General features: G+C 37.3%; 1 protein-coding gene across 1 annotated transcript in view; it reads right to left on the bottom strand.

Moving 5' to 3' along the window:
• col14a1b (collagen, type XIV, alpha 1b) overlaps window positions 1-24,263 on the bottom strand; it is a gene marked incomplete at both ends in the record, with an annotated part of 235,584 nt that extends 211,321 nt beyond the window's left edge. Inside the window, 4 exons of the mRNA XM_079259296.1 lie at window positions 110-190; window positions 3,659-3,802; window positions 16,503-16,619; window positions 24,182-24,263. Of these exons, the coding sequence (XP_079115422.1) occupies window positions 110-190; window positions 3,659-3,802; window positions 16,503-16,619; window positions 24,182-24,263 (424 nt within the window). The remainder of the gene's footprint in view (window positions 1-109; window positions 191-3,658; window positions 3,803-16,502; window positions 16,620-24,181) is intronic.
• Window positions 24,264-26,515: the final 2,252 nt, after the last annotated feature.

The following is a 26,515-nucleotide window of genomic DNA, read 5'->3' as shown; positions in this document are numbered from 1 at the left end:
GGGTCTCGGATTCAAATGATGGGAATCTTCCGACAGACTTGTGTCTCAATCGTTTTTTTTTCTTTTCTTTTCACCTGGTTTGCCATCTGTCACTCTGCTGAAGGCTTACCTTCTGAGATCTCATTCTCCTGTCTGATGTCACTGTTCTGTCTCCTTTGGGGCTGAACAATTTCAACACCTGATCGCTGAGCTGGAAGAGATAACAAATCACACACACAGAATAAAATCATCAATCGATAACAGGAATAAAAAGAAGCAAAATGTAAAAATAAACAAATCTCTTACTTATTATGCCATCTCCATGAATAAATTTAAAAATCAATGAGCCCATACAACAAAATGTAAAAAAAAATATTTCAATGTGATACAAAGTCACGAATAAAATCAAACCTTTAAGTCAGAAATATTCCAAGCAGATGTAAAAAAGGAGAAAGAATAACTGGGAATAAAATATGAAGTTAGCAAAAATTATCATAGTTAAAGTACAAAATATCCATATTGTGTCGTCATCATACACACATGATTCAATCAACTTATAAAAATCAAAACATTATTTTAATATTAGTTTGTTTTTGCTTTTTTTTACAGTGACTTTTCATCTTGAATATTTTCAGAATGAAAATTTAGTATTTTGACGTTTAGTCTCAAAAGAATGACAACTTCATTTTGAGCAGTTTACATTACAGCATGGTACAGCAGGTTTGAAGATATATTTTGCATGCAGTGTCCAATCAGTCATGAAAATTAAACAATAAAAAAACAAAGAAATTTAATCAGTGTTGACTGAGTCAAAATGGTTTTCTGTCCTGGTATTTATACAGGAAACAATAAGCACCTGCAGATGTGTGCAATGAAAACCTGCTAAAAGATTTATCACTACTGCTTCTGTTTTTCTGAAACACAGCATGATACAAAAATAACAGCAGTTTGCTGAAGATCATTGTCAGATATAGAATTTAAACTTCCATTGACTCCAACCTTAAAACCTCCAGCAGTGAACTGAGTGGTGTTGCTTAGATAAACTAATCTCACTCTATAGCTTCCAATAAAGTCGCATTCAAAAGAAGGTGTTACTGAAAAGCGGAGGGATCCATCAGGGCACAACTTATCTACATGAATTATGACTCAAAAGAGAAAAATAACACAGGTTAATTTTCATTCTGTTCCAAGTTTCCTCTATTAATCACCTTTCCAATTTGTTAAATATTCAATAGGAGGAAAAGGACTCCAAAGTCAGCTAAACACTCATATATTACTGTAGAGGAAGCAGGCTATTTACATTTATAAATTCCATACCTGACCTGTCTCTAACTTTATGATTTCATGTTATTTTTGCAGGCAACTGTTGTAATGAGTGAAAACATCTACAATACACAATATGTATGCTACTGAATATTTGCACTCTATTACATAAAACAGAGTTCTAGTTCCAGTGACTGGAGCTTGTATATTTTGTTAGTCTGATGTAAAGTAGTTTGATTAGGCTGAAATAAGATGACATAGATTGTCATGTTAATCTGAAAAGCAACAAAATCTATGTGCAAAGAGTGAGTAAATGATCAGATGTTACCACTTTTGACTTTTATGAAAGTACCTTTAACCTGCAGTCGTTTTAATGGCCAACAGAGGGTGATCATCCTTTTAGCAAAATGTAGGAAGACAGAAGTCAATATAGAAAGTATACGACTTCTCGTTTGATACGATACTGTTTTCCTACTTAGTTTATGACCATAATTACTGGTTTTGAACCTCTTTCAATAAAACAAGACACATCATGGCATGTAGCTAACATTGGGCCGAGAATATCCGAGCATTTGGAGGTGTTGTGGACCTAATGTTTGCATGCAGGCTGCATTATCTCTGACATATTTATCTCTGACAGCTACCTACAGCACTTATACAGCAGATTTTAGTTTTGCTGTGACGTAAATTTTGTTTTTCTTTGCTGCACCATTAAGCATGCATGCAGCAGAACATCTGTGTTATTGAAGATGCTGAGTGAGGAAAATGGATAAAGTTGTGAATATGCAGCTATAGTAGATGCTGAAGTTGAAGAAGTTTTGCTGTAATTCTTCCTGAAGAAAATGTGATCATCATCATGCATGGGAAAAAACACAATACCATTAAATGCCATGAAATCAATAGAATTTGGAAAAACATTATTCCATAGGACCACCTTTAGCTTTGATTCCAGCAGCATTTACTGAGGCATTGTTTCTATACGCTTCTGTAGTGTTACAGGATTTAGTTCCATCCAGTGTTCCATTCATTTTTCACCAAGATCTTGTACTGGTGAAGGGAGAGTCTGACTACTCAAAAAAAGCCCTCTCAAGCTCATCCAAAAGATGCTCACTGTGGTTCATGTCTGGACAGTTTCAGCTCTGTGAATCCTGTTATCTTGGAATATGCCTGTGCCATCAGGGAATCATGGACGGTTATTACATCCATGGAATAACCTGCTCATTCAGTATATTGACATAGCGGCTGACCTAAACAACTGCAGCAAACCCAGATAATAGGTTGCCCCACAGCTTCAGCCTAGTGTCCAGTAGATACTAGGATGAGGCTGCATCACTACATTAGCCTCTCTTCTTACCCTGATGCACCCATCACTCCAGAACAGAATAAATCTGGCCTCCTTCCATTGCTCGTTGGTCCAATATTTAGGGCCTCCAGCAAGTGAAAGCTTTTTTTCTGGTTAGCTTTACTGATTAGCAGATTTCTTATGGCTACACAGCTGTTCAGTCAGTTCTCTTCACATTGTGTATGTGGAAATCCTCTTACTTTCACTATTAAACATAGCCCCGAGTTCTACTGTTGTTTTTCTTCAATTTATTTTCACCAAATGTTAAGTGATTGCAGGTTACCATCATTCAGGATTTTTATTCTACCTAATTCCGTCCTGAAAGACAATGGTCCGAAACCATCCTTTCAGTTTTTATAATGCATTGGACACTTTTTAACCCAGTTTAAGTTGCTTCTGCAACCTCTTTATTTGTTTTCTCTGTTTGATGCATGCCAATGATTTGACCCTTCTTCAACAGACAAGTATCATCCCCACAGCCACCGGATGCATCTTTTTACATGACTGTTTGAGAAGCTACTCATTGCATCAGATGGGATTAAAAAAACTTGTTACAGTTGAAAGATAATCAACCATACTGTTACCATGTTTGCAGCTATATGCTTTGTTAAATCTAGGCGTCAACTACTTTTTGGTCAGACAGTGTTTACTTCTTCTAATATAACAACAACAATAGTGTGTCTTTAGCTTTCTTTGTGAATAGAAATCTAGTGAGGAAAATAGCTCTAAAATCTATACAGAGCATATGCAAGACTGCATATGAACCCTGTGTACACCTGCGACTTTCAGGAATGCTACCTTTGTGGCCATACTTAAATCAGACTCTGCCAGTTATCGTTGATGGAAGCACCAGCTGTGACACCACTGATTGGAGCCAGCACAGCAATTTTGTGTCACATAGTGATCAACTAGGAACGATAGCCTCTATATCATTAAGATTTTGTTCAAAGTTTACCAACAACTAGTTTTGGCTGATATCTATCTGACTCATTTCTGTCTGTATAATCAGTCGGAGCATTTATTTAAGTGTCTGACAAGTCACCAACCTCAGTTCTCATTTTGTTTGCCTCTTACCTTCAAATTTCCCCTGAAGAGGTTTGCTCTCCTGTCCACCTTTTACTGCAGTGATCGTAAAGCTGTACTCCTTAGAGGAGTCAAAGTCTTTGATGAGCAGCTTTGTTTCCTGCTTGGAGAGCTGAACCACCTTCTGTTCTCCACCTGTTCCAGGGCAAGAAAGGAACAAATATTAATGATCAGAGAAAAAAAATGCTGCTGGCTTGAATCCTGGCTCCATGCAGGAACATTTTGGAGGCTTGTTCTAGGTTTTAAGGCACTTCTATTGCCTCAGTCTATTGCCTATTTTGACTACTCAAAAGTAGCAGTGATGTAAAAAAAAATAAATTAAAATTCTCTTTGCAGTATTTATACAGCATAGATTCCTTCCTATACATGGAGGTACATTTTCACTGTCTAATGTCAACATTTTACAAATAATGATTGAAATCAGATGTTTTTTTTTCTTTTTTAATTAAATGTATACAATGCCAACAATTGTCAAAAATTATTCAGGCTGTAAAATCCAAACCAGGTCTTTTGACAAGACAACCTGAATTCTGCAAGTTTCAATAATAGGAATAAATGGAAGATATCCAAATTAATACTCTCAAAAGCAAATGTCTTTGGAAAGACTTAAAGTTTATTTGACAAAAAGTAATGCCGTTAAAATATACTTATACAACCCAAATTCCAGAAATCTTGGGACATCTTAAAATCTGATCAAAATGCTAACTAAAAACACTTGATATCACATGAGCCAATTTTTCATACATAAAGAACATAAATTACATAAAAAATGTTATGTAATTCATAAAACACAATGTTTTTCAATGTCAGATTGCAAAGTCTTTGCAGGTCTGACCGATTACAGGGCATGACATCATCAAAAGATTAAGAGAAACTGGAGATCTGTCTGTGCCTATGGGACAAGGCCAGCAACCTTTACTGGACAGCTGTTGTCTTGGCGGCCCTCAAACAAACTTGAAAGTCGAGTAGTTCTCAGTTTTTTTTTTTAATAATAAATAAATAAAAACTTCAGAAGGAATTCAGGTTTTATATCTTCTTCCTATTAAAATGGGTTAATAATTTCAGACAGTTTATTGTCAGACATCTTTTCACAATACCCTCTCAGTTTCAGATAATCCATGTAATTATGTAGACAAATGCAGAGCAGGAGCTCAAAACACCTGTTTTTGTAACACTGAGATCTGAAAGAGTGCTGGCAAACAACTTTAAACTCCTTCAGTAAAACTTTGCATCCCTCAAGGAGTAATTAAAGCTGCAGAATGAACTCATTATATCTTTCAACCAGAGATAGTCCTTCACCCACTGTGGGGCAAGTGCGTCATGCTTTGGTTATGTAAAGGGAGACATAATTCATAAATACTTTTAAAATGGGAAACGTTGACTTATTCTTATGTTTACTAAAAGAACTACAAATGGACATTATCAGAGGGAAAAGAAAGAGACATAGAGCAAGAGACTGACTTTTACTGGCTGTATAGAGCTCAGAGAAGAGACAAGATGCAAGACAGACGTCAAATTAGCCTTTTGCCATTTGTCAGGACATTTGGCAATTAAAAAAAAAAAAGTTTTTGTCAAGAAAAGTTGAGTCTGGTAGAAATTCTGCCCTATATTGGCAATTATTTTTTAAGACAAGTTTAAAAAAAATCCATCTTTGGAAAGCAAAAGTTTATAAAAGATTAAAGTAAGTTAACTGCATAATTTTACATGTATTACAATTATAAGAAAAATGAATAAAACATATTTTCTTCTTGTTGTGATTACAGACATGCCTCATGGATGTCATATAAATCGACAGCTTTTAGGTCATAAAGTCAGTTCATCTTCTGACTCACACTGAGGGCAGACATTCAAACCCAGATGTATGAATCATTGTCTACTTTAACTGTCTGCAGCAAATCACTAAAAGGCTTTTAAGAACATGGAAAAATATTGCCACGATGGAAAATACATTTTTTTCACACAAAATATCATAATCTCCTTTTCACTCACAACCATTTACCGAGAATATTTCAACGGAAGAGCTTACTTTAAAGCTTTATTAATATTAAGTAATATTAAAAGTACAACATATGTATATCCTTTACTAAATATTTTATAAATAATTGATTCACATGTATAAGCAAGCCACACCTCTCTCTTTTTTTCAGATGAGCAAACGACTTCTAATCATGATGCTGGCTGTGGTAGAAACAGCCATTAATGCTACCAATTAGTGAAGAATCTGTCTCAAACAATAAAAAGACACTATCATTAAAAGTGTTGAGTGTACACACCCACCCCATAACCCTGCATTCTCAAATTCTTTTTAAACCACATGTGTGAAAATTTCTTCGGTTGAATTTGACAGTGACATGATCTCTGACACCGTTCAGCCCTCTGGCATCACAAAGGTTTGTTTTATTAACACCTGAGGGAATGACAGCTCATCACAGCAGCAAACAGAACACAAACATGGACAGAAAATTCTGAGCATAACTGTGAGGGAAGCTGTGAATAAAATATCAAATAAAAGAAATATGCATTCAGCATATAATCCTGTTAAATGTGCTTTACTGTTATGGCAACAGTAGAAGTCAGCAGTTTGCAAATTGAATGAACTGGAGGTTTCTGAGTCCAGACTTTGAGAGGTTGTGTCCAAAAGACATTAACTGAGAAGTTTGAGATCAGGTTATGAGTTTAAGTTTGTGGTAATAAAAAAAAGTGCTTATTCTATCTTTGCTTTTTGCGTGTGTGTGTGTGACAAACCTATATATTTTTTGTCATTCTGTTACAACTGAACAAATGTCCCAGTTGGTGTCAATAAATCTTCTTGAACTGTCAGCTACCAATCCAATTTATTATTTAATCCAGATTTTCAGCAGCTGCTGCAACAAAATGACTGAAAGCAAAAACCAACATGAAACAAAAGAACCTGAGCAGGAGTTCATTCAACCATTGAAAGAAAGAAAGAGCACTTCCTTAAAATTTAAATGCTTTTAATCATGTTAAATGGTAAATAAGTTTTATATGAAAGAAGTGCAAACTTATTGCAAATGTATCTTTTATAGTTTATGGTAGAATTTAAGTCTCAAGCAGGAACAAGCACGCTGCATTAAAAAACAATCCAGCCGAACTTAAAGAAAATGACAAAAGAAAAGTAAAAAATATTAACCACTGATCTGCCACCATTTCCACTTTCATCACACTTGTTGCACTGATACCTACAGCGAGAATTTGCCCTGCCATTCACTTCCTTCATTTTGCCCGTAAGGAGCACAGCAATCCCCACATTCCCAGATACTTTTAAGATTTGATTTTCTTTCCCCCTCTTGTCTTCTAAACTGAGATCTTCCCAATGTCAGTCAGCAGCAAAGTGTGTTGTGCAGGCATGTCTAAGAAATGAGGCTGTTTCATTCTGGTGAAAATCTCGAACCTATTTCACTACACATAAGATTGAAAGGAAGGCTGTAAAGGTTTCTAGCACATGTGAGGCTGCGGTGCTTATTATGCTGAACAAAACAGCATTTGATGAACAACATGTGCCCAACTAAAAAAAAGATTCCCAGTGGCTCCACTGAGCTCCAGGCATTTGCTTGGTGATTTGCAAACAGTAACAAAACAAAAAAGACAATCTGCCTAAAACTGGAACAAGCTTTTAAATTAGTCACCAGGAGATAAAACAAGAGAAATACAGTATGCTCAATAACTAAATAAGTTATGCAAAAAAGAGAGACAGTGTCAACATATTTTTTTCCATCTTTCCAGGTTCAGATCTCTCCCCTTTGCCTTCCATGTATCGTTATATTTCCTCTCCTTTTATGCCTCCACAGCTTTATCCTTCATCCTGTTCTTTTGTATCTCTCTCTTTTTATATTCCTGTCATTCCCTCGATCCATTGACTCTCCCCTGTGGTCTCTGAGGATGGCTGCCTGTGCTTACTGCACCTTATCTGACATTTTCTCCATTACTGTGATCAAGCAGACCAGCCATGAAAAACCAGAAGCTACAGGTTTACTGTGCTGGTGGCTGACAGCAGCCCTAATAGAAGAGGTTGACATGCACCCTAAAACTTCAGGCTATAGCGGATTACCTCCAGCAGTGAGGTAAATGAAAACAGGCAAGAGAAATTCTATATTTAACTTTGTTAAGTTGTCATCAGAGATAGTCTAAAGGGGAAACAGGGGTAAAACAAGATGTATTCTGAAGAAAAAATCTTTTCCATAGTTGTTATTTCTATTTTATCATATTCAGTGGGGTGACAAGGATCACTATATTCAAGGGTCACTATATTTAAGATGGGTGGGACTCCTGCATTGAGTCATGTATTTCACTGAAACCAGATGTATAAATTTACTCAGAAGCAACATTTGTAGGCTTTTTACTTTCAAAGTGGGGCAATTAGAGTTTGACATGCAACCCATCAATGCCAAACATATACACTCACAGACCACCTTATCAGACGGGTACTTCTGTTTAATCGCTTGTTGACATAAAACTAACTGGCCAAGTAACAAGGTAGCATGTAGACATGGCCAAGACAACTTTCTAAATATCAAACTAAGAATTCAAATAAGTAGTTTTTACAATCAAGAGATACTACAATCTGATACATTGTCATACACAGAGTTAAATTTCTGTGGAGGTGGGCTACAGCAGCAGAAAACCACACTGGGTGTCACTTCTGTCAGCGAATGACAGGAAACTGAGGCTACAGTTCACACAGATTCACCAAAACTGGGCAAAGGACTACAACAAAATAGTGCCCAGTCTCATCAGTCTTAATTTTAGTAATGAAATTTGAATAGTCAGAATTTAAAGCGAACATTAAATTATAGATCCATAACCATCCTTGTCTTACTAATTCAGACCAACAGTGTTGTAATGGAGTGGGGATATTTTTGGCACACAATGGGCTCTTTGCTACCAGTTAAACATAGTTTTAACAGCACAGCCTACCTGACTTTGGTGCTGATTATGTCCATCTCTTTAAGACCACAATGTACCTATATTCTAATACAGGGATTACAAAGTGTTCTGAGTACTGGTGTCCTGCAGGCATCAGATGTTTCCCTGGTGCAACACCTGATTAAAATGAAATGCATCTTTCAGAGCTTGTTGTCAAGTTCTGCACAAATCTCTTAATTACCTTCATTGGATTCAGTTGTGTTGCTGCAGAGACACATCCATTACCTGCAGAATACCGGCCCTCGAGGACCGGAGTTATTGATCCTTGTTGTAATGCCTATTTCCAGCAGGCTAGTGCATTATGTCACAAAGCTTACATCACTTCAAACTGGTTTCTAGAAACTGATAATGAGTTTACTGAACTCCAGAGGTCTCCACTCACCAGATCTTAATCCAACACAGCAATGGACCCCAAACCTTTTCAGCCACACCCTTCAAGGTACCATATACTATGTTGGGGATATTTGGACACCATATCGTCAACAAATATCTGAGTAATGTTTCCAACCTCTTCAAGATGACAAAGCAAAGACACCAGAAGCTTAACTCATCCTCATACCTCACTGTGGTTTCAGACTGAGGGTTTAGCTTTCAGGTAAATAAATATGTGGGACTTAAAGCCTTTAAAAGACAAATAGTTTTTTTTTACCTTTTCAGTGCAATTTCTGCTGCACTGTAGAGGAACATAGTGCTGGTACATTCTATCCTACTGCATGCACAGAGACAATAAATGGCATGGTTTTCAACCTTGGCAGCAGGTTTTAGTTTAGTGATGATAATTTTTTGTAAAGAAAAAAATCACTGACATGGCTTTCAGACCACAATATTGTTATTTAAAAATAAAAAAACAAAAAAAAAAAACAGACCACAATATGGACAATACCATTTTCACACACCAGAAACCACAACTACTGACAATGGTTTGGCAAACATAAATATAGTTTGGTTCCAAACTGGGTAAGAAACAATTCAAGGATGAATTTTTAAAAAGGCTGATTCAATGCAACCATAAAGAGTCTGATACATGTCCTTCTATCAGCTGCTTAGCAAATAAAGCGAAGCAGCACTGATGACTTAACAGAAAGCAAACATCTGCATGCCACACTCGTCATTTGTCTTCTTCACTTCTCTAAAACTGCAAACACTTCAAAAAACAACCAGGCCACGCTTGATAAAGATGATTTAAGAGGCCACGGACCAGATGCATAATGATGTTTACACACAAAACCTGTGACCACAACTTTTCCTGCACACACACTGGAATTTAAGGAAAGAATTTGTGGAGAAATGTGCGGACCTCACACTTCTTATAGACCACATATACATCTGTTTTGCACAAACTCTTTATCACATTAATAATTTAGTATGAAAGCCTTTACTGTGAAAACAGTGTCAAACATGCTATAACTGAACACAATAAATTGTTAAAGCATGAGGCAGTTTTAATGGTGGCACCTTTCCCTACTATCACAAATATCTCTCTGCAATCTGGTACCTTATCATACAACCAGCAACAAAGAAACAGAAGTCAAAGGAATATAAAAGTGAAATAAAAAGGACTTGGCCAGAGTATGCCCAACAGGCAATCTGATAAATTAAGTTGCAGTACGAGATGCAGAATAACTTCATCTCAGTAAGAAAATGGCCACAAAAAAAATCTGTGTTGTATTTTTACAATAACTCTCTCTTTCTCAATCAACTATAACAATTTGAACATAGTGGGATTTGACTGTCCTTAATGTACACATAATATAAAATCATTTAGACAGTATCCCCTCCATTTTTTAGCTTTTAATCTGTTTATTTCACACAGCTCAGCTATTAAAAACAGAGGTTTAACAGAGGTACAAACAAAACAGAAATAGAGCGGCTTTGGTTCAAACAGCCCACCACAGCTCTACTAAGCAGGTTTATGATTAACAACTTGTAGTAGAAGCAGCATGCAAAATATCCAAATAAAATGTGCCAATTTGTACTGTAGCTTGATCAATAATTTAGCCATTGCTCTGTATTTTGGGGGAAAACATGGTGAATCATTAGTAGGTTTCTGCTGTTTGGTAACAAGCTGATAAATCAAAGCAATGCATCAGAATGGGGTATGTCAGAGATGGGAACATCTAAAATATTCATAGTAGCTGTTCCCATGAAATATTGCCTTTGATTAAAAGAAATTATTAAGCTTACAAAGATGAGTAGGCTTCACTATTAACAGATTTTTTCCTCTGAATAAGAAGTTTTGTATTTAATACAGAGTATTGAGTTTTAAAATAAAGAATGTTCTTGCTGCTTAGATGGCAATCAGGAAGTTAAAAGCCACATATTATGTAGATTAACTTTCTAAACGTTTTCTAACAGTAATTTGTATGCCTGTGTATGAGGACCAAAGACTTGAAAATTCTGTCACCTCTCTTACTTGTTTGCTCCACTTCTTTGCAAATGTGGGCTCAAATGGGTGACTCTGTGAGCTTTCCCTTCATGACCTCAAGAAGGGAAATAACTACTCCCCCCAGAAGTGGATACTGCCATAGACCAACCTCTGAAAAGCTGAAGTAAATGTCATTAGGTAGTTCTCACCTTCACCATTTTGGCCGTGTTCCCGGAAATTACAAAAATGGTCAAAGAGTGGAACAGAGAGGGGGGCTGTGGACATGGGGGTGGATGATTGACATCTATCCAACTCAAACCCGCTTGAAGGTAAGAGCTAACTGAGCTAACCCAGAGCTACACAGAGCTTACAGGAGCAAGACAACTAATGGTGGTAGGTAGGCTAAAGCTAAGTCACACTGTTAGCTCTCTAAAAACCAGAGTTGCACTACACTTTGCCTTCTTGCAGCCAGATGTTGGGTGCTTGTCAGTCAAAAGGACACGCCCCCAATTATGCCAAATTTCTGCACACCATAGTGCAATTTTTGGTAACAGAGGTTACTGATTGGCGTAAACAGGCGCCATTCATGAACATTTAGATTAAGACACAAACAGCTCATTCTAAGTAGAGCTCACTTGAGCCACTTTTGGGATGGCTGAAATTAAGGACCAAGGCTAAATTTGGGGTAATACAATAAAAACAATGTTGTTGCACTTCTGACAAACATGTGAAACTGTTGAAAAAAGTTTATAATATGGGACTTTAAGTAGCAGCTAGTTGCTGCTAGTAAAAATGCACTTCATTAACAGTTTATCAGCAAGTGTGTACACACCTCCGTGAGAGCAGCTACTTTGGTAGTTTGCTGATCTGGAACATTCAGATGTATTTACATAATGCAAAGGAGAGAAGACATCAGCAATGATCTTATAAAGCCAAAAATTGCTGCTCATCAATTTGTAACATATTAGTTTGCCATTTTTAAACTATTTAAAGTCCATCATTCGATAAAACCCATCACCCAACATTGTTTTCTTCTGATACAACTATAACTGCTGACCATTTTTACTTAAGTTCAGATTGTTTCATGTCACTCATCAATTGCATTCATTTGTCCCTCTTTTACTATTATTTGCTAACGTCTGTGCTACTGAAACATGTAGCATGATGATTTCTTTTTTCTTATCTTATCTATTCATAACATGAACACATTCAAAACAGTTTCCAATCTTTTCAGAAGTGAACATCCCAGCAAGTTCTCCCCAAGGGCAGACCATGAACTGCTCATAGGAATTGCAAAAGACCTAACTGCATGTCTTATGCTACAAGCCTAACTGAAAAGTCAGGTTAAATCATGAAGTTCAACTTAAAAAAATTATGTTTTTGGCAGTGCAATTAAAAAAAGACAGAACAAGCATGGCTCAAGGGTTAGAGTATAAAGCTTTCAAAGTTTTCAAAGCAGCATTTCAACACACTACAATTCTCCTGAAACAATGTCCCAAAGTGTAGATAAAGCACATAATGCACAGTGTCACATTTGTCAAACATCAAACAGCATATCAGCACAGAGAAGTTATACCAGCTGCCAAGCATGGTGTTAAAGGACTAATGACTTGTTTATCAGCAAGGAGACTTAAAGGAATTTACTCGTTTTAATTCAAGGTAGTTCTAGTCCTGGCTTAAAAGTGGTTCTAGAAAAAGTACAAACTGGAACAGTTTCAATTTCAATTTATTTATTTTTTTTAATTTATTATTTTTTTTTTTATCACAGTTACTACACATGTGCAACCTGACAATAGCTGCTAACATGCTTCACTGTAAAAAAAAAAAAAAAAAAAAAGAAAGGAACACCCTTGAAAAGCTGCTGCTTATAAAACAGAGGTCCTAGCACCACCACCCATCATTGTGTAGCATTTACCTTAGTTCAGCTTAATCAAGAAACTAGTATTGTGATCAACCCTATGTGTCACGATTCAAGAAACCCGTCTTAATTTAACTCTCAAATAGAGCAGTGACACCACTGCGTACCGACAATAAATGAGACATGTTTTTGTTTTTTGTTTTTTTATTCTATTTTGCTCAGTTTTCAATTCTAAGCTGGTTAGAGCAAAAAAATTTTTTTTTTTTTTTTTTTTTTTTTTTTTTTTTTACAGAGTAAGTTTATAAAACCTTACACAGCTTACAGGAAACTACAAAGCTACATTGTCATGCTCTTAATAACATTTCATAATGTATGCAGCTGCCCCAAATTCAAAGATAACCACAATGCAGCTGGGAGACAATTTATACAATTAATGATAATAAAATATTGTTCTTTATCTTCTCTGTAAATGTCTTAATATCATTATTCTATTTAGTTTGTTTTTTTTTTTAAAAAAAAGCTTTTTGATTGTTTTTGAACAGTTATTTTTAAATGCTACACAGTATTTATAAAGGGCAACACAAACAGGTTTAATGAAGACATCATTGATCAGTATCTATAAATGTCAAGTGACTTTACTGAATCACCTGTCAACATGGATAAACGGAGGAGCAAACTCGGAAAAAAATCAACTCCCACATGGAGATTGTGAATTTAGCTGCTGTTTTGACCTCACATTCATGTTACAAGTCAGTATGGTTATTTTTTACTGTTCAAATAAACACACTAAACACATATTATGTTGGCTCTGGATTTTAAATGTTAAACTTTAGACCCACTTCTAGACTCAAAGGTAAACAGTTCTGGCAACACAAATAACTGGTGTTGGTGGAGCTTTCGTCTTTCACTGTTGGAGCTAATGCTCTGGTCAATGAAAAAGAAAGAACTGGTTCTAAGTTGAGCTCTGTATATGCATTGGCACTGGAGTCAGACATGATGCCAGCAGTCCAACAGCTAAAGCTTGGCTGAAATTGGGTCATGAAATAACACAACGATGTTAGTCATAGTCAAAAATCTACATCAGAGTAGCAAAGAAGATGTTGCCATTGACCTGTAGCCTGGCACGCCAGACTGGAGTGCTCCATATATTTAAAACAAAGTGACTCATTCTGGAGTCCCTCCCCTTCACAGAGATTTGCATCGCTCTTAGACAAACAGGCCAGGAGATGTTTGCCTCTTGCCTTGCGCCACCACGTATTCTTCAAAACATTCAAGATGGCACACGGACGTAGAGGGAGTTCGCCTCTTTGTTTTTGTTGCAAAATATTAGTTTCTGACTTACAATTAGGTTAAAAAAGCAACACAGAGTTGACAATAACACCATGTAGATTCAGATTTTTACAGCAAAAACGACACAGGTCATTTATGTTTTCTGTACCACACGCCATGTACATTGTACACTTCTGGACATTGTAGGCTGCTGCTTTATTGACGTCACATCTGCCATTTTTTCGGATTGGTTTACTCCGCATTTGTTTGTCCTGCCCTAGAAAGCCATTGATAAGAGTGAGTCCCCAGACTCTACGCTGGTACAGGGAGAAAGTCTGGCTTGCCAGGCTAACTGACCTGTCCAAACAAGACCTCATGATGTACATCTGCTGTTTCATCTGTTTGGTCGTTGCCATGGGGATGGCTTTTTGTGGGATGGTCTGTGCATTGCAGCCTTTTGGCTGTGGATTGTGAATTGTGGCTGTTTCAGTGGTGATGCACTCTGCGGTTATGGGTAGGCTGGCCCCTGGTGTGAAAGGATCCTGAGGACATTGTTTCCTCCCAGTTTGCCAATTCAGGTGTACATTTCTTTCTTTATTTACTTGCCGGTTAATGAGACAGACAATATGCTTCTAGAGTTGTGCTATGAAACATGGGATTGGGGGGGGGGGTCTGTATGTGTGAAAGATATGTGTGTTCATATAATTGTATCCTTTGTTGTTTTAATATATGTAAATCACTTTGTGCTGCTTCATGTATGAAAGGTAGTAAACAAATAAATTTGATGTGATTTGAAGAATGCACATTTTTGATCTTATTGGTGTTTTAAATGGGTCACAGTCAAGTGTTAGATGGTGCTGACATGGGGGACCATTCCTTGAACTCATCTATTCCCAGCTTTTCATGCAATACAATATCTGATCTGGATCCAGTCACTTTTGATTCAAAACGCACCATCAAACCAACATGCAACATGCTGTTATTTGACAAGTATGTTACTAATTCGAGGAAAACACTCATCGATGCCTTCTTGGAGCAGACAACCACAGATATCCTCAGAAGGAAAAAGCAGATCCTGTGTTGTTACATGTCTCTTTTACTGCAGAGTGAATTATGAACCAGCATGCAAGTGAAAACCACACTTAAAAAAGTTAATTTGCTCTCCCTCAGGGAAAGTGGTTAAAATGTTGCAGTTCTTTGTGCATAACTAGGATTTTTTTTCTAGCAGTAAAATAAAGGGAAGACAAAAATAAAATATTTAACCCGATTTGTGAATTATTTGTTTTGATTTGTGAAAAGAGAGATTAGTCGCATTTAAAACAATACATCTTTGCACTGCCTGCATTTGACACTCTTAATCCTCAAATAAAGTGGTTGTTGAGCAGCTAACCCTGAGGAGCCCTTGAGCAAGGCAACAGACAACTATCCTGTCACTGAGGATTCACTGCTCAGCTACTGGGTGTGAATGAAGGCAGCTGTGTTAACGTGAGACAGGACCGTACAGGAAGACTGTGTGAATGCCTTCTCAAATTTCCTAAAGCTAATCAAGTTTAAACTAGAAGTCTTCCCTCTGAAAAGAAAGGCTTTATATAAAATAAAACGTTCATGTTTGGGTTGATTATTCGTAATTTCTCATCTTATGTATCTTAATTATTATAGAAGAATCTCTGGTGAAGGCAGGCGGCCGCCTTTGCTAAGTTTGTACTTAGCACACAAATTGTACTTCCTGTTAAAAGGATTTTTTCTCTGTTGCCAGTTTAAAATAAATTTGACTATCATGGATAATATCATTTATTCAGTTTAATAGGATTATGTTTGGATTACACTGAAATGTATAGTTACTTGATTGAAATATCCTTCAAAGTACCCTGCAATGAATGTAGTGATTAAGGACCATGCTAATAAAGCGGATTTGAATTCTGATTTGATTTAATGGAGCATAAAAATAAAACATGTTGACGTTTGCCAAGTCTGTTGTAAAGTATTACAACAGTCAACCAACAGGAAAACCGTTGTCAATCACACTTTCCAAGCTTGAAAAATATGAAGTGAAGAGTGAAAAAAAATATAAGTTTGATATAAATGTGTGTCAAGCCTCGCCATCTGTTCAGCCGGTACTTCATGAAAACATTAATGGTGTGTTCCAATCACACATTTGCAAAGAAAAATCTCGGCGGCTGATCCAGGGAGAGCTCCTTGTGCTGGAGCTAATCAGCCTGAAGTACTACTCAACGTGCTTGTGACATTATGAGAACTCTCACAACAAAAATAAACAGTATGCACAAGAACATAACCTATTTTTCGAGGATACTGTATTAATGATGGAAAGCTGCATGAGTAGATTTGTGATTAAACTTCCATGAAAAACAACTTTTCTTGCAATCAGAGTTTGCTCTTACCTGGTTGTGTGGCGTAAGTGACCTTGTAGCTTTCAAACTCCCCTTTTGGTTCTTTCCATGACACATCCAGCTTGTTGGGGCTCTGGATTTTTGCACGGAATCTCCGTGGCGGCGAAACTAAACAGAGAAGCCAAATAAGCTGCATTACGTTATTGCCATTTGTTAGAAACATTTGTAAATATTTTCAATGAAACAATAAAGGAAAAAAAAAGCATCATGCACCATCCATATCTGGTTAAAGGAGGAAAAACTGCAGTTGTCGTTAACTACTCAATCACACCATAACAGTGGGTGGAGTTCAAGTTTGTTGTCGGTTCACACCTGAACTTAGATCTATAACTAATGGAATGCACTTTCCAAAGACTCTTGAGCCTGCAGAAAGCAGACTCAGGATTGTCTCAAAGGGTATTGTCAGGAAATTTGGATTTAATTTCATTAGGGTCGCTCACAGCACGAAGCAGCTGTGAAAGTTGGCTTGAACTCCCCCCAGAATTACAGTGACGTAGAAGCAGTCCTTCCATCTGTGTTTTTAAACAGCAAAGAAAAGGGGAAAAAAATCAGAGAAAAACACTGCATCTGATCCAAGTGGAGGATTCACAGAGAGATGAGTTTGCACAGATGTCACATTAAAAGGCCCAAAAGTCCCATTTTCCTCCTTTTCTTTGTCTTCCAGTGTTTGAATGGGTGTGCATTGTGTTTGTCTCTGGTGTACAGCAGGTCTCAGACTGTGCTCCACTTACCGCTTGCATCAAAGCAACACCCCTGCCTCTCATCCTGATTAGCAATTGGCTGCCTGGAGGCCTACCTTACCACTCTTCACTCTATCTTTCCCCAAAAATCCTTTGCTTTCTCTGGCGTGCGCGCTATCGCTCGCCATTTCCTCACACGTCTCAGTGTCTTTCTTCATATATATGATCCCTCCCTGTCCTGATCTCATTTCCTCTCCCGACTCTGAGCCTTGGAATTTGTAATTGTGTGGGGAGGACAAAGAAAAGGAGCAAATGTGACTTCCTTTAAACTTTTAGGGAAAAAAAGAATAAAGCGTACCAAAGGGAAAGGCACTGGAATAGCACCCTGGTACTATTCCTCTCCTGCCCGAAGCAGGAATATTTAGATGTACGTCACAGAGCGACTCGATCCGATGAGCAGCACAATTTCCAATACACTTTACAATGGCGTCCACCTGAGTAGAAACCTACTGAAAGGTCAACAGCACTGTAAAAGATTGTCTTTTTTCTTGCACAATTCATCAAGTTTGTACACAGTGCTGCTGAGTTTTCATAAAGAAATAGGTTAAAACTCTGGAACGGAGCTATTGTAAAAGCACCACAACGGCAGGAACCACATTTCCAAGGTCAACAACCACCCTATCATTTCCACACCAGCAGAGCCAAATCCCACATAATAAATATGTATCTAAACGCAACACATTCCCCAGTTTACTTTAATTAACTCTGGAGAAAAATCATTTAAAAAAAAAAAAAAAAAAAAAAAAAAAAAAAGAGAAGCCAAGGGGTGGAAAATAAGATATGAAATCCACAAACTTGTTTCCGTGTTTGTGTCTTCATTATGAGGTAAACACTCTGCTGCTGCCAGCTTCTTTAAATACCTACACAGCAGCTCTGATGCTCTAGTGCGAGATACACAAGAGGTTTACAAGGATGGTTCACCCAAAACAACCAAACAGGAATGGAAAAATGTACCTTTTGGGATTTTTCTTTGTGTATCTGTTTGGATCAAAATGTGCACATGTTCTCTGCAGATAGAACATGTAAACAAAAAATCAAAGGCTTGAACATCGACTGGTTGTCTCTTGTGAAGATAAACAGCTACAGAAACCTTAATAGGAAAGTTACATTTTCTGAATTTTCTTTAATAGGTAAAACATGTTTGGATGTCATATTCTCAATGAGATATCTTTAATCATATCTTTACTATATTGCTTTTCTAAGAAACACTCAGGTGAAACCTGATTTCTTCTGTAACATCATGTATTCTACTGATGTTTTTTGGTGCTTTTTAAAGACCTGTCCAATAAAAAAAAAAAAAAGCCTATTCTGTTAACTAGATTATCTTGTCTGATTCTAAACTGTGAAACAGACAAAGAAACGGGATTGACTCAACAAATGTGTTGATGTGGCGTGTGTAAGTAAGAGGATTACGGTCTCTTCACTGCATTCAAGTTGGATGAACGAATTCTAAGACAATTACATTGTAAAAAGAATGTATTTTAACGCTACTCATGATCCCTTTCTAAGCATAAAGTTAACCTACTGCCTTAAACCAACTTCATTTCTTTTCAACAACATAACCATGGCAACCAGTAAAATGGTGCTCATGTAAATAAGAGCTGCGTAGCAAAAAGAGGGAATGTTACGCAAAAACTTCAATGTTTTCTTACTTAATCAAAACACTGAGTGTTAAAATGGAATATATGTTGGTTTTAATCTTGTGTCTCGCTAAGTCCTTTGGTTCAAAGCAGTGGATCTAACTGCACCTTCTCTCTGTGAGAACTTTGGGGTATGTTAATGATAGACCTGAAAGTGACGTCTGCTGCAATGTGGAATCTCACTCGAGTTGAATTTCCTCTGTGGGAGCAAAGCTGCACTTATCTTTAGCTGACATTACAGTCTGTGTAGCTCCACAGTACATTTGATTTCCATGATGAATAAGAGTTCTCAGTCAGGGTCAGCTTAGCTCCGAGTATAAACAGGAAGTGTTTAGTAAAGTATCAAACATATGGGAACGGTCTAGAAACTTGCAAAGCCTTTAATAATTGTGGGATAATCTTCCAACGCCTTTCCTCATAAGAGCGGTGGCGCCTGGATTCATACTCCATTATGAGTTGTTTCTAAAGGTGTGACGGTAGAAAAACATGACCAGCTTTGTTGGAGAACTTGTAAATAAAAAGATTTTTTTTCCTGTACTTTAAATTCAAGGCTTTTGTGAACAACCTTGCTGAACAAAAGTTAAATGTGTCCTTTAGTTTTTCTGCAACCCTCTGCATCCTTTCTGTACCACAAATGATTTAGTCAAGTTGTTAAAACCACCACTGCAAACCTTTTGAGCGTTTTGAGTGAACCGCCTCCTTTGTACGTGTGATTTAACTACAGAAAAACACTCGTGTAGGTATGCAAAGAAACTCAAGTTCAGCACAGAGAGGATAAACCTGAATTTAATGAAAAGAACGTGAAGCTGGCGCATTCAACAGCAGGCAAATATATTTATATAGAATACAAACACACATAAGGAATACTGTACCGATTATCTCACCAACCTGGGGAAGAGAATGAGGACTGCATGGGATTTCGGCTCAGGGTTTAGCTCTCTGTCTCGGAAAACAAAGGACACTCTCATCTGAGGAGAGCTGCTTAAATCCCGAAAGATTTGAGATGCAGAATTTGCACCTCTGTGTTTGTAGTGCATCTGAACTGCATTGCTTTTTTTTTTTTCCTGTGCAAGTGCATCCATGTCTCCATGTATGTACATAAATTATGCATGTTTGTTCACAGCTGGAAGCAAGCATGTTCTGATGTTTACACATCCAAAAATGGAAATTCTCAAGCTTTGGTTGATTGTTTTTATGGGGTGGGGTTTTTTTTGTTTTGTTTTGTTTTCTTTGTTTGTTTGTTTTGTTTTTTTCTCTTCTCGCCATCTTAGTTGCTTGCCAGTTCCTTTGCAGCGCCACACACACACACACACACACACACACAGACACACTGTGAGATTGGTAGCTTAGAAATTGCATTCACACTCAGAGACAAGTATTGAATGGTGTGCAAATAGACTGGTGAAGACAAAAGGTCTCGCTGGCAGAGATGGGAACTTAATTCTCATCTATTTTTCATGCAGGATCTTGTGCAAACAGCACGGCCGATGTGTCCGTCACACCCAACGCGAGCTGTACAAATGTGGCGCGGTTTTGAAAACACTTTAAATGAATTGCAAGACCAGATGGATGCAGGTGGGGAGGGAGTAGGAAACGAATGATGACACTGAGACGAGCAGAGAAAACAAGAAAACACATCTGGGAGTGAAAACTGTGAACACAAGTGTTGTGTAATGACTCCAACATCTATGTTGTTAAAGGAAAGAGCAGGATCTGTTAAAGATGCTACAGTTATACGTAACTATCACACAACAGTGCAAATACTTCACTGCACCTTGATTTTTTTTCCTCTCTCCTGCAGATCTGATGCCACAGAACATGGAAAAGACTCTTTTAGGACACACTCACATGAGCCTTTTTGCTTTGAATCCTACGCCGTTTGCTTGGAAAGGCCGCTTTGTTTGCGGAAATGTGAATGTGGCAAAAGAATTCTGATTCGGATCAAACAAGCAGACTCGGTCCGCCTACAAGTGCAGGTCTCAGCCCGTTTAAACCAGACCAAATACAGGAAGTGAACTACAAAGTCCCAAAAAAAGTTCCTTGCTGCATTTGCATAGTATTGCATTGTGGGTAAATACATAGCAATCGCATTAAGGGTCCTACATAAGTATATACTACAGCGTATCTCTGCTGTATACTCGCATAAGACAAAATAAAAATAAAAAAGGAAAACAGCAAGAGTTTCATTATTCATGTTTAGCTCGGAAGTAAGTTTTCTTTTTCACGCGAGTCTTGTCCTCTCTTTTGCTAAATACTAGTGCAGCGCCACCTTTGGTGAGAATGGGGATATATTACTCCAATTGTTTGGCTTGTTTGACCAAGCATGAACACGATCTCGGTTCGCATGGATACACCTCCCTACAACTGAGCCGAGTCCCCAAACGGACCAAGTCCAGTGGATTATTCTGATGTGAATGCACACTCAAACAGCCCAACAGAATAGCTAGATGAGGGGCAACCTTTCCTGTTGAGGAAGAGTGAAAGTTTAAAGACCATGTTGGAAGTTTGTGTGAATTTTACATACCTGACTCAAAATGTCATAACTGATACAAAAAGTCCAACTTCCCTGAAAGAGGCGCCACAGAGCAGCGCTGACATTTGACCACATTCCCTTCAGTTTTTTCCTTTCCAGGTGCCGATAACTGTGGATGCTTCCTCCTTTATTTCTACAGGCAATGCAAACATGCCACAAAGCCTGCACTGAGCCGCTGAAACCACTCTTTCACCTTTCACCTTTGAAAAGGGGATTTTGTGACAGCTCTGGAGTTTTAGAGTGATTTAAGACAGACTAAGTAATTACTTAACGGCCTTTACTCGCTTATGGAACAGGAAAAGTGGGTGAAAACCAGCAGATTATTATAATAATTGTGTTTATTTCCGATTCCTTTTGCAAAAAAAAAAGAAAAAAAAGAAAAACCTCTCAGCCAATCTGACTCCTGTGAAAACTAAGAGCAACAGAAGTGAGGAGTTTCTGCAAAGAAACTCTCCAAGTTGCTCACATCAGTCTTCATCTCCTCCCGGGTCACTGCTGTAGCCCAGGTTAGGAATGCTCCAGCTGCTTTCACTTTTCACCCCAAAGGAGATCAACTGTCTGTGATGTGACAGACTTATTCTGTTGCTAAACTTTACTGGGCCAATAATCTGTGCAGGCTAATGCACATGATTTTGTGGTAGAAAAGTGACTGTTTGGCGACCAGATGACTCAATCAGCCTGCTGCTTTTTACTTATTTGATAAAAGCTTTACTTCTCTGTGCAAATTTTACATACACAAGTCTTTGATTCTTCTAAATGATAAATTAGCTTTTATTTTTTTCTTATATAATAATAAATTAAATTGATTAGAATGATTGGACCTAAATTATTGATGGATGAAGATAAAGAATGTATATTCTTTGGTAAATTGTTAGGATACTTATTCTAGATCTCAAGTGATTAATCAATTCATCAAAGGCAATATCAATGCAATTTATCAAAAATTTTCATTCTTTTAGGTGTAAAAAGGACACATTTACCATAAACTTAGTGTAAATGCATTGTCCAAATTATCCATGGGCTCAAAAAAAGACAACAAATTCTAATAAAATTGTCATTTTCCTTAAATTTTAGTGAGGGTGTAAAGTTGATGTTAAGTTTTATTGATATTTGACATAAATACAATGAGATAAGAGCTTGCATTAAAAAAAAAAAAAAAAAAAAAAAAGCTGAGTCTGTAAGGACATATGCTGCTGCTGCAGCAGCATCACAGCCTGCTGCCAGCCAATCAGAACACAGCACACAAGGGTCAGCAGACGGACACAGACACAGCAGTAACCACACGGTCTGAAAGCAACTAGCGGCACAGGAGTCATCCAGACAAGCCAATTATTTCACATGAAAACCTCTCACACCCTTGATTTGCTTTTACGGCATGGCAAAGCATCAACACGTCTCTACCGCACAGTTATGGAAACTTTCCAGCAGGCTTCGGTTTTGAACAGGTTCAGTCCCACACACAACCTTTGAGCGATATCAAACATGACAAGTGTTTGGGTGCAGAATGAATCCGATCCTTCTTTCATTTTCTTCATTTTTTTTTAAGCCAATACTGAAATACATGCAAAACTTTGCGATCCATGTTTCTGAATAACGAGGCAAAGCAGGCTTAGCTAATTAAAGATGCATCTGGAATACCAATCCGTCATTTGCATTCCAGGAGAAAAGGTTTGAGATAGTTCATTATGATAATGATATTAAGGAGACTAATCTCAGTCTAATCAGATAATAAGTGAGGTTATATAATATTTTAAAAAGTTAAATGAGTCAAAGAAGGTGAAAGACGGCTGAAACTCATGGAATGGCAAAGAAAAATGGAGAAAAGCATAATTAGATGAACTGATCTTATCTTGCAAAGAGTGAAGAGAAAATAAAATCCACCAATCCTTTGAATGTGACCCACATAATGTCATTAAAAGACTAAAGATTTCACATTTTGAACATGAACCTCAAAATAATTCAACAGGTTTGATACTTAAGATGAATTAGGGAGGTAAAAGAATGCGTCACAGCAAACTAGCATGTCTTTAGTAACGACTTCGGCATCCCGGCTTTTCCCTTTGTTGGAAAAATGAGGATAAAAACTCACTGAAAGGAAAAAAAAAAAAATCAAATACTTCAAGACAATTCAGTTTCTTTGGAGCGAAGCTGCACATCAGACATGTCACAGTGAAATTCAGACATGAAACCTGCTGAGTGGATGAAGGTGGAAGCAGAAGAATGATTCACACATTTCGCAGCAGGGCTGACCTGAACTTTACCAAACGCAGAAGTTCATTCATTTTCATTTTTATGTTGAAACTAATTAAAGGGTTTCTGGCCCTTTTCTTCCAGAAGTCATTGGGCAGTTTAAGCCTTGTTTAGAGCTGATAGATGAAAGCAAACTCCTGGTTCACGTTGTTTCATATTACAAATGAGAACCTACAACATCCTTGTTGGAAGCATAACTGGAAACCATTGGAAACACTTTGTCTTTGCTAAACCTCGTTCAGGCCCCAGGATGCTACTTCTAGATAAAAATCATGTACTAGAATTATTTTGATCTGTATTCCAGTTGGAAACTGTTCAGATTTCAAGACAAAAAACATGCAAATGCAAAACCACCTTATTTAATGGCTTATTGCTACAACGCCATCTGTTTGTTTTGGTGTGTGCTTTATTAAAATCTCAGCTTAGCCACATTCGGTCCTGTTTGGTGAAACCCCCGTATGGCCTTGCTGACCCTCGAGTGGCGAGCAGGCCAACAGAGGTACTTACCTTGACCTTGTGCTGAGTGAGGGAACACGGTGATGAGGACAAAGCCCAGCAGGCAGAGAGACAGTCTGACTGAGAATTGCATCCTGACACCAGCAGACCGGAGGACACAACAGACCTGAGTGGAAGCAGAATAGTATTACAGGGTGTAAAGACAGCAGGGAAGATGTTCGAGGAGATATGTGAAGCTGGACTGGAACTCTCTAAATGGTATTCAATGTGCTTCTTAGAGCAGGTCATGCTAAAGTAAACCCCACTAGCACCTAAATCATATATAAGTTACAGAAAGGTATGAAAGTAGAAGCTTCATAAAAGTTATATTTATTGTGGAGCATTTGTTTTCACAGAAGCACCAACTCGACCGGCCAGTAGGTGTCAGAATTAGGGATGTTTGATATTGGCTCTTTTTTTTTTAATAACTGATATACTAAATTTGTCCAACTCCTAATTTCCAATACTAATATCAATATTAGGGCTGTGACAATATGCTTTTGTCCCGATTCGATTTAAATTAAGATTCTCACGATTTTCCGATTTTGCTGATTTTTGAGACTAAAATCAAAACAAAATGTAAAAAAAAAAAAAACTTTTTTTGCTCATAATTTTCCTTCAATTTAGTTAGAAACAACCAACAATACAGTAGCCAGACCATCATTCTTCTGCTATATTGTCCAAGAAGACAGGTAAAAAGATCAATAAAAACAATAAAAATGACAAAATTTTATTATGTATTACTTGTAATTATTTGGAAAAAAAAAAGAAAAAAGATTAATTCATTCATCATTTATTATCCTAACCCCTCAGTCTGATAAAGGGTCGAAGCTGGAGCCTATACCAGCAGTCTTCGGGTGAAAGGCAGAAAAAATCGATTTCAAAATTGTGAAGCAAAAAATCCGGATGTTCTTTTTTTTTTTTTTTTAATTCAATTTCCCACCTCTAATCAATATATTCCAATAATGATATTAAGTAGAACCAAACAAGCAGAACTATCTGGAAAACTATACACAACACCTTTTAAAAGTTGTTATTTTGAGTTCGAGACATAGCTGACGAGTTTGATATGTGCCTATTGTGTAAAAGGTTGCGTCTTTAAAAAAAAAAGTAAATAAAAACACTGATCATTTCTGATACTGCATTTTAATGCTGATATCAGCCGATAATATCGGTAGGCCAATAATATCAGACAGTTTTAGTCAGAATCACTCAAACAGAGAGAACCTTAGCGTCAGTATCACACCAACACCTAGCCATGAAACACAACAACTAAAGTGTTAAAATAAGAGCTACTTAACTAAACCACTGGAGGAATCTGACTTTTTATGAGAGGAGAATAGCTAATAAATAAAGTTTTTTTTTTAATAAAAAAAAAAAAAAAAAGTTTAAAGCCACTTAAAATAATCCTTTTTGGGAAAATATTGAGTCAAAAATCCCTATTTTTTTGTCACCGACCAACTTCAAAGCTGTGGCCTATTTAGCTGTCAGTTTTTAATTTAAATGCAAATAACTGTTTTAATATGACAGCAGAGCACTTCACAGAATCAAAGTTTGGTTGCAAGACAGCATGCAATATTAGATATATCAATTTATGTAAATCACAGGGGAAAAAAATATAAGTATTCAATCTGTATTCAGTCTTGGGTTTTTGGGGTTTTTTTTGTCCAAGTTCCAACCAAATCAAGTGGGAAAAGGAGCATCTGGTGAGGCTGAGCAAGAGTCGCAGAAATGATGAAATTTTGCTCCAAGGATGCGAATCCAAACCTCAAACTGAAAAAAGCAGGTGAGTTTCAGGATCCGGCAAAGTCTGAATTAAAGTTTTCACATTCATTTTTCTTTCCAGAAAATCCGTGACATGACCTGAGGATGTGAGTTGGCATGGTGTGTGAGCTACATGCAAGTCTTTAAAGCTCCATCAAGCACCACGACAGGGATAACTGCAGGGGGGGTAAACATGCAGCATTAAACGCACCTTTCATCTATAAACGACCTGTTTCTGTTTAATTCATCAGACTGACAAGTCGTGAGATGGCAATAAAAAGGAGACTTTCCTTTAGAAACACAGAGGACTTTGCATCGTTAACAGCTGCTGCTGATGCCAACTTTTAATGCCAAACAATCCTCAAGAATTGATGAGCTGACTGTTATCCTACATCTGGCTGCTTTTTTTTTTTTTTTTTTTTTTTTTTTTTTTACCATTCCAGCTTTCAGACAAGCTGTGCACGTGTAGATGAAAACACAGAAGGCACATCTTGTCAGAGCATTTTCCCTTCTCAGCAGAGGGAAAATGGCATCTGAATAACTGGCTCACGTCATGGACTTTTACAGGTTTTTCTCAGCTTG

This window comes from Telmatherina bonti (assembly GCF_933228915.1).
Source record: "Telmatherina bonti genome assembly, chromosome: 19".
Lineage (NCBI taxonomy): Eukaryota > Metazoa > Chordata > Actinopteri > Atheriniformes > Telmatherinidae > Telmatherina > Telmatherina bonti.
Note: the sequence above shows the minus strand (reverse complement) of the source record. Positions and strands in the feature narration are given on the sequence as shown.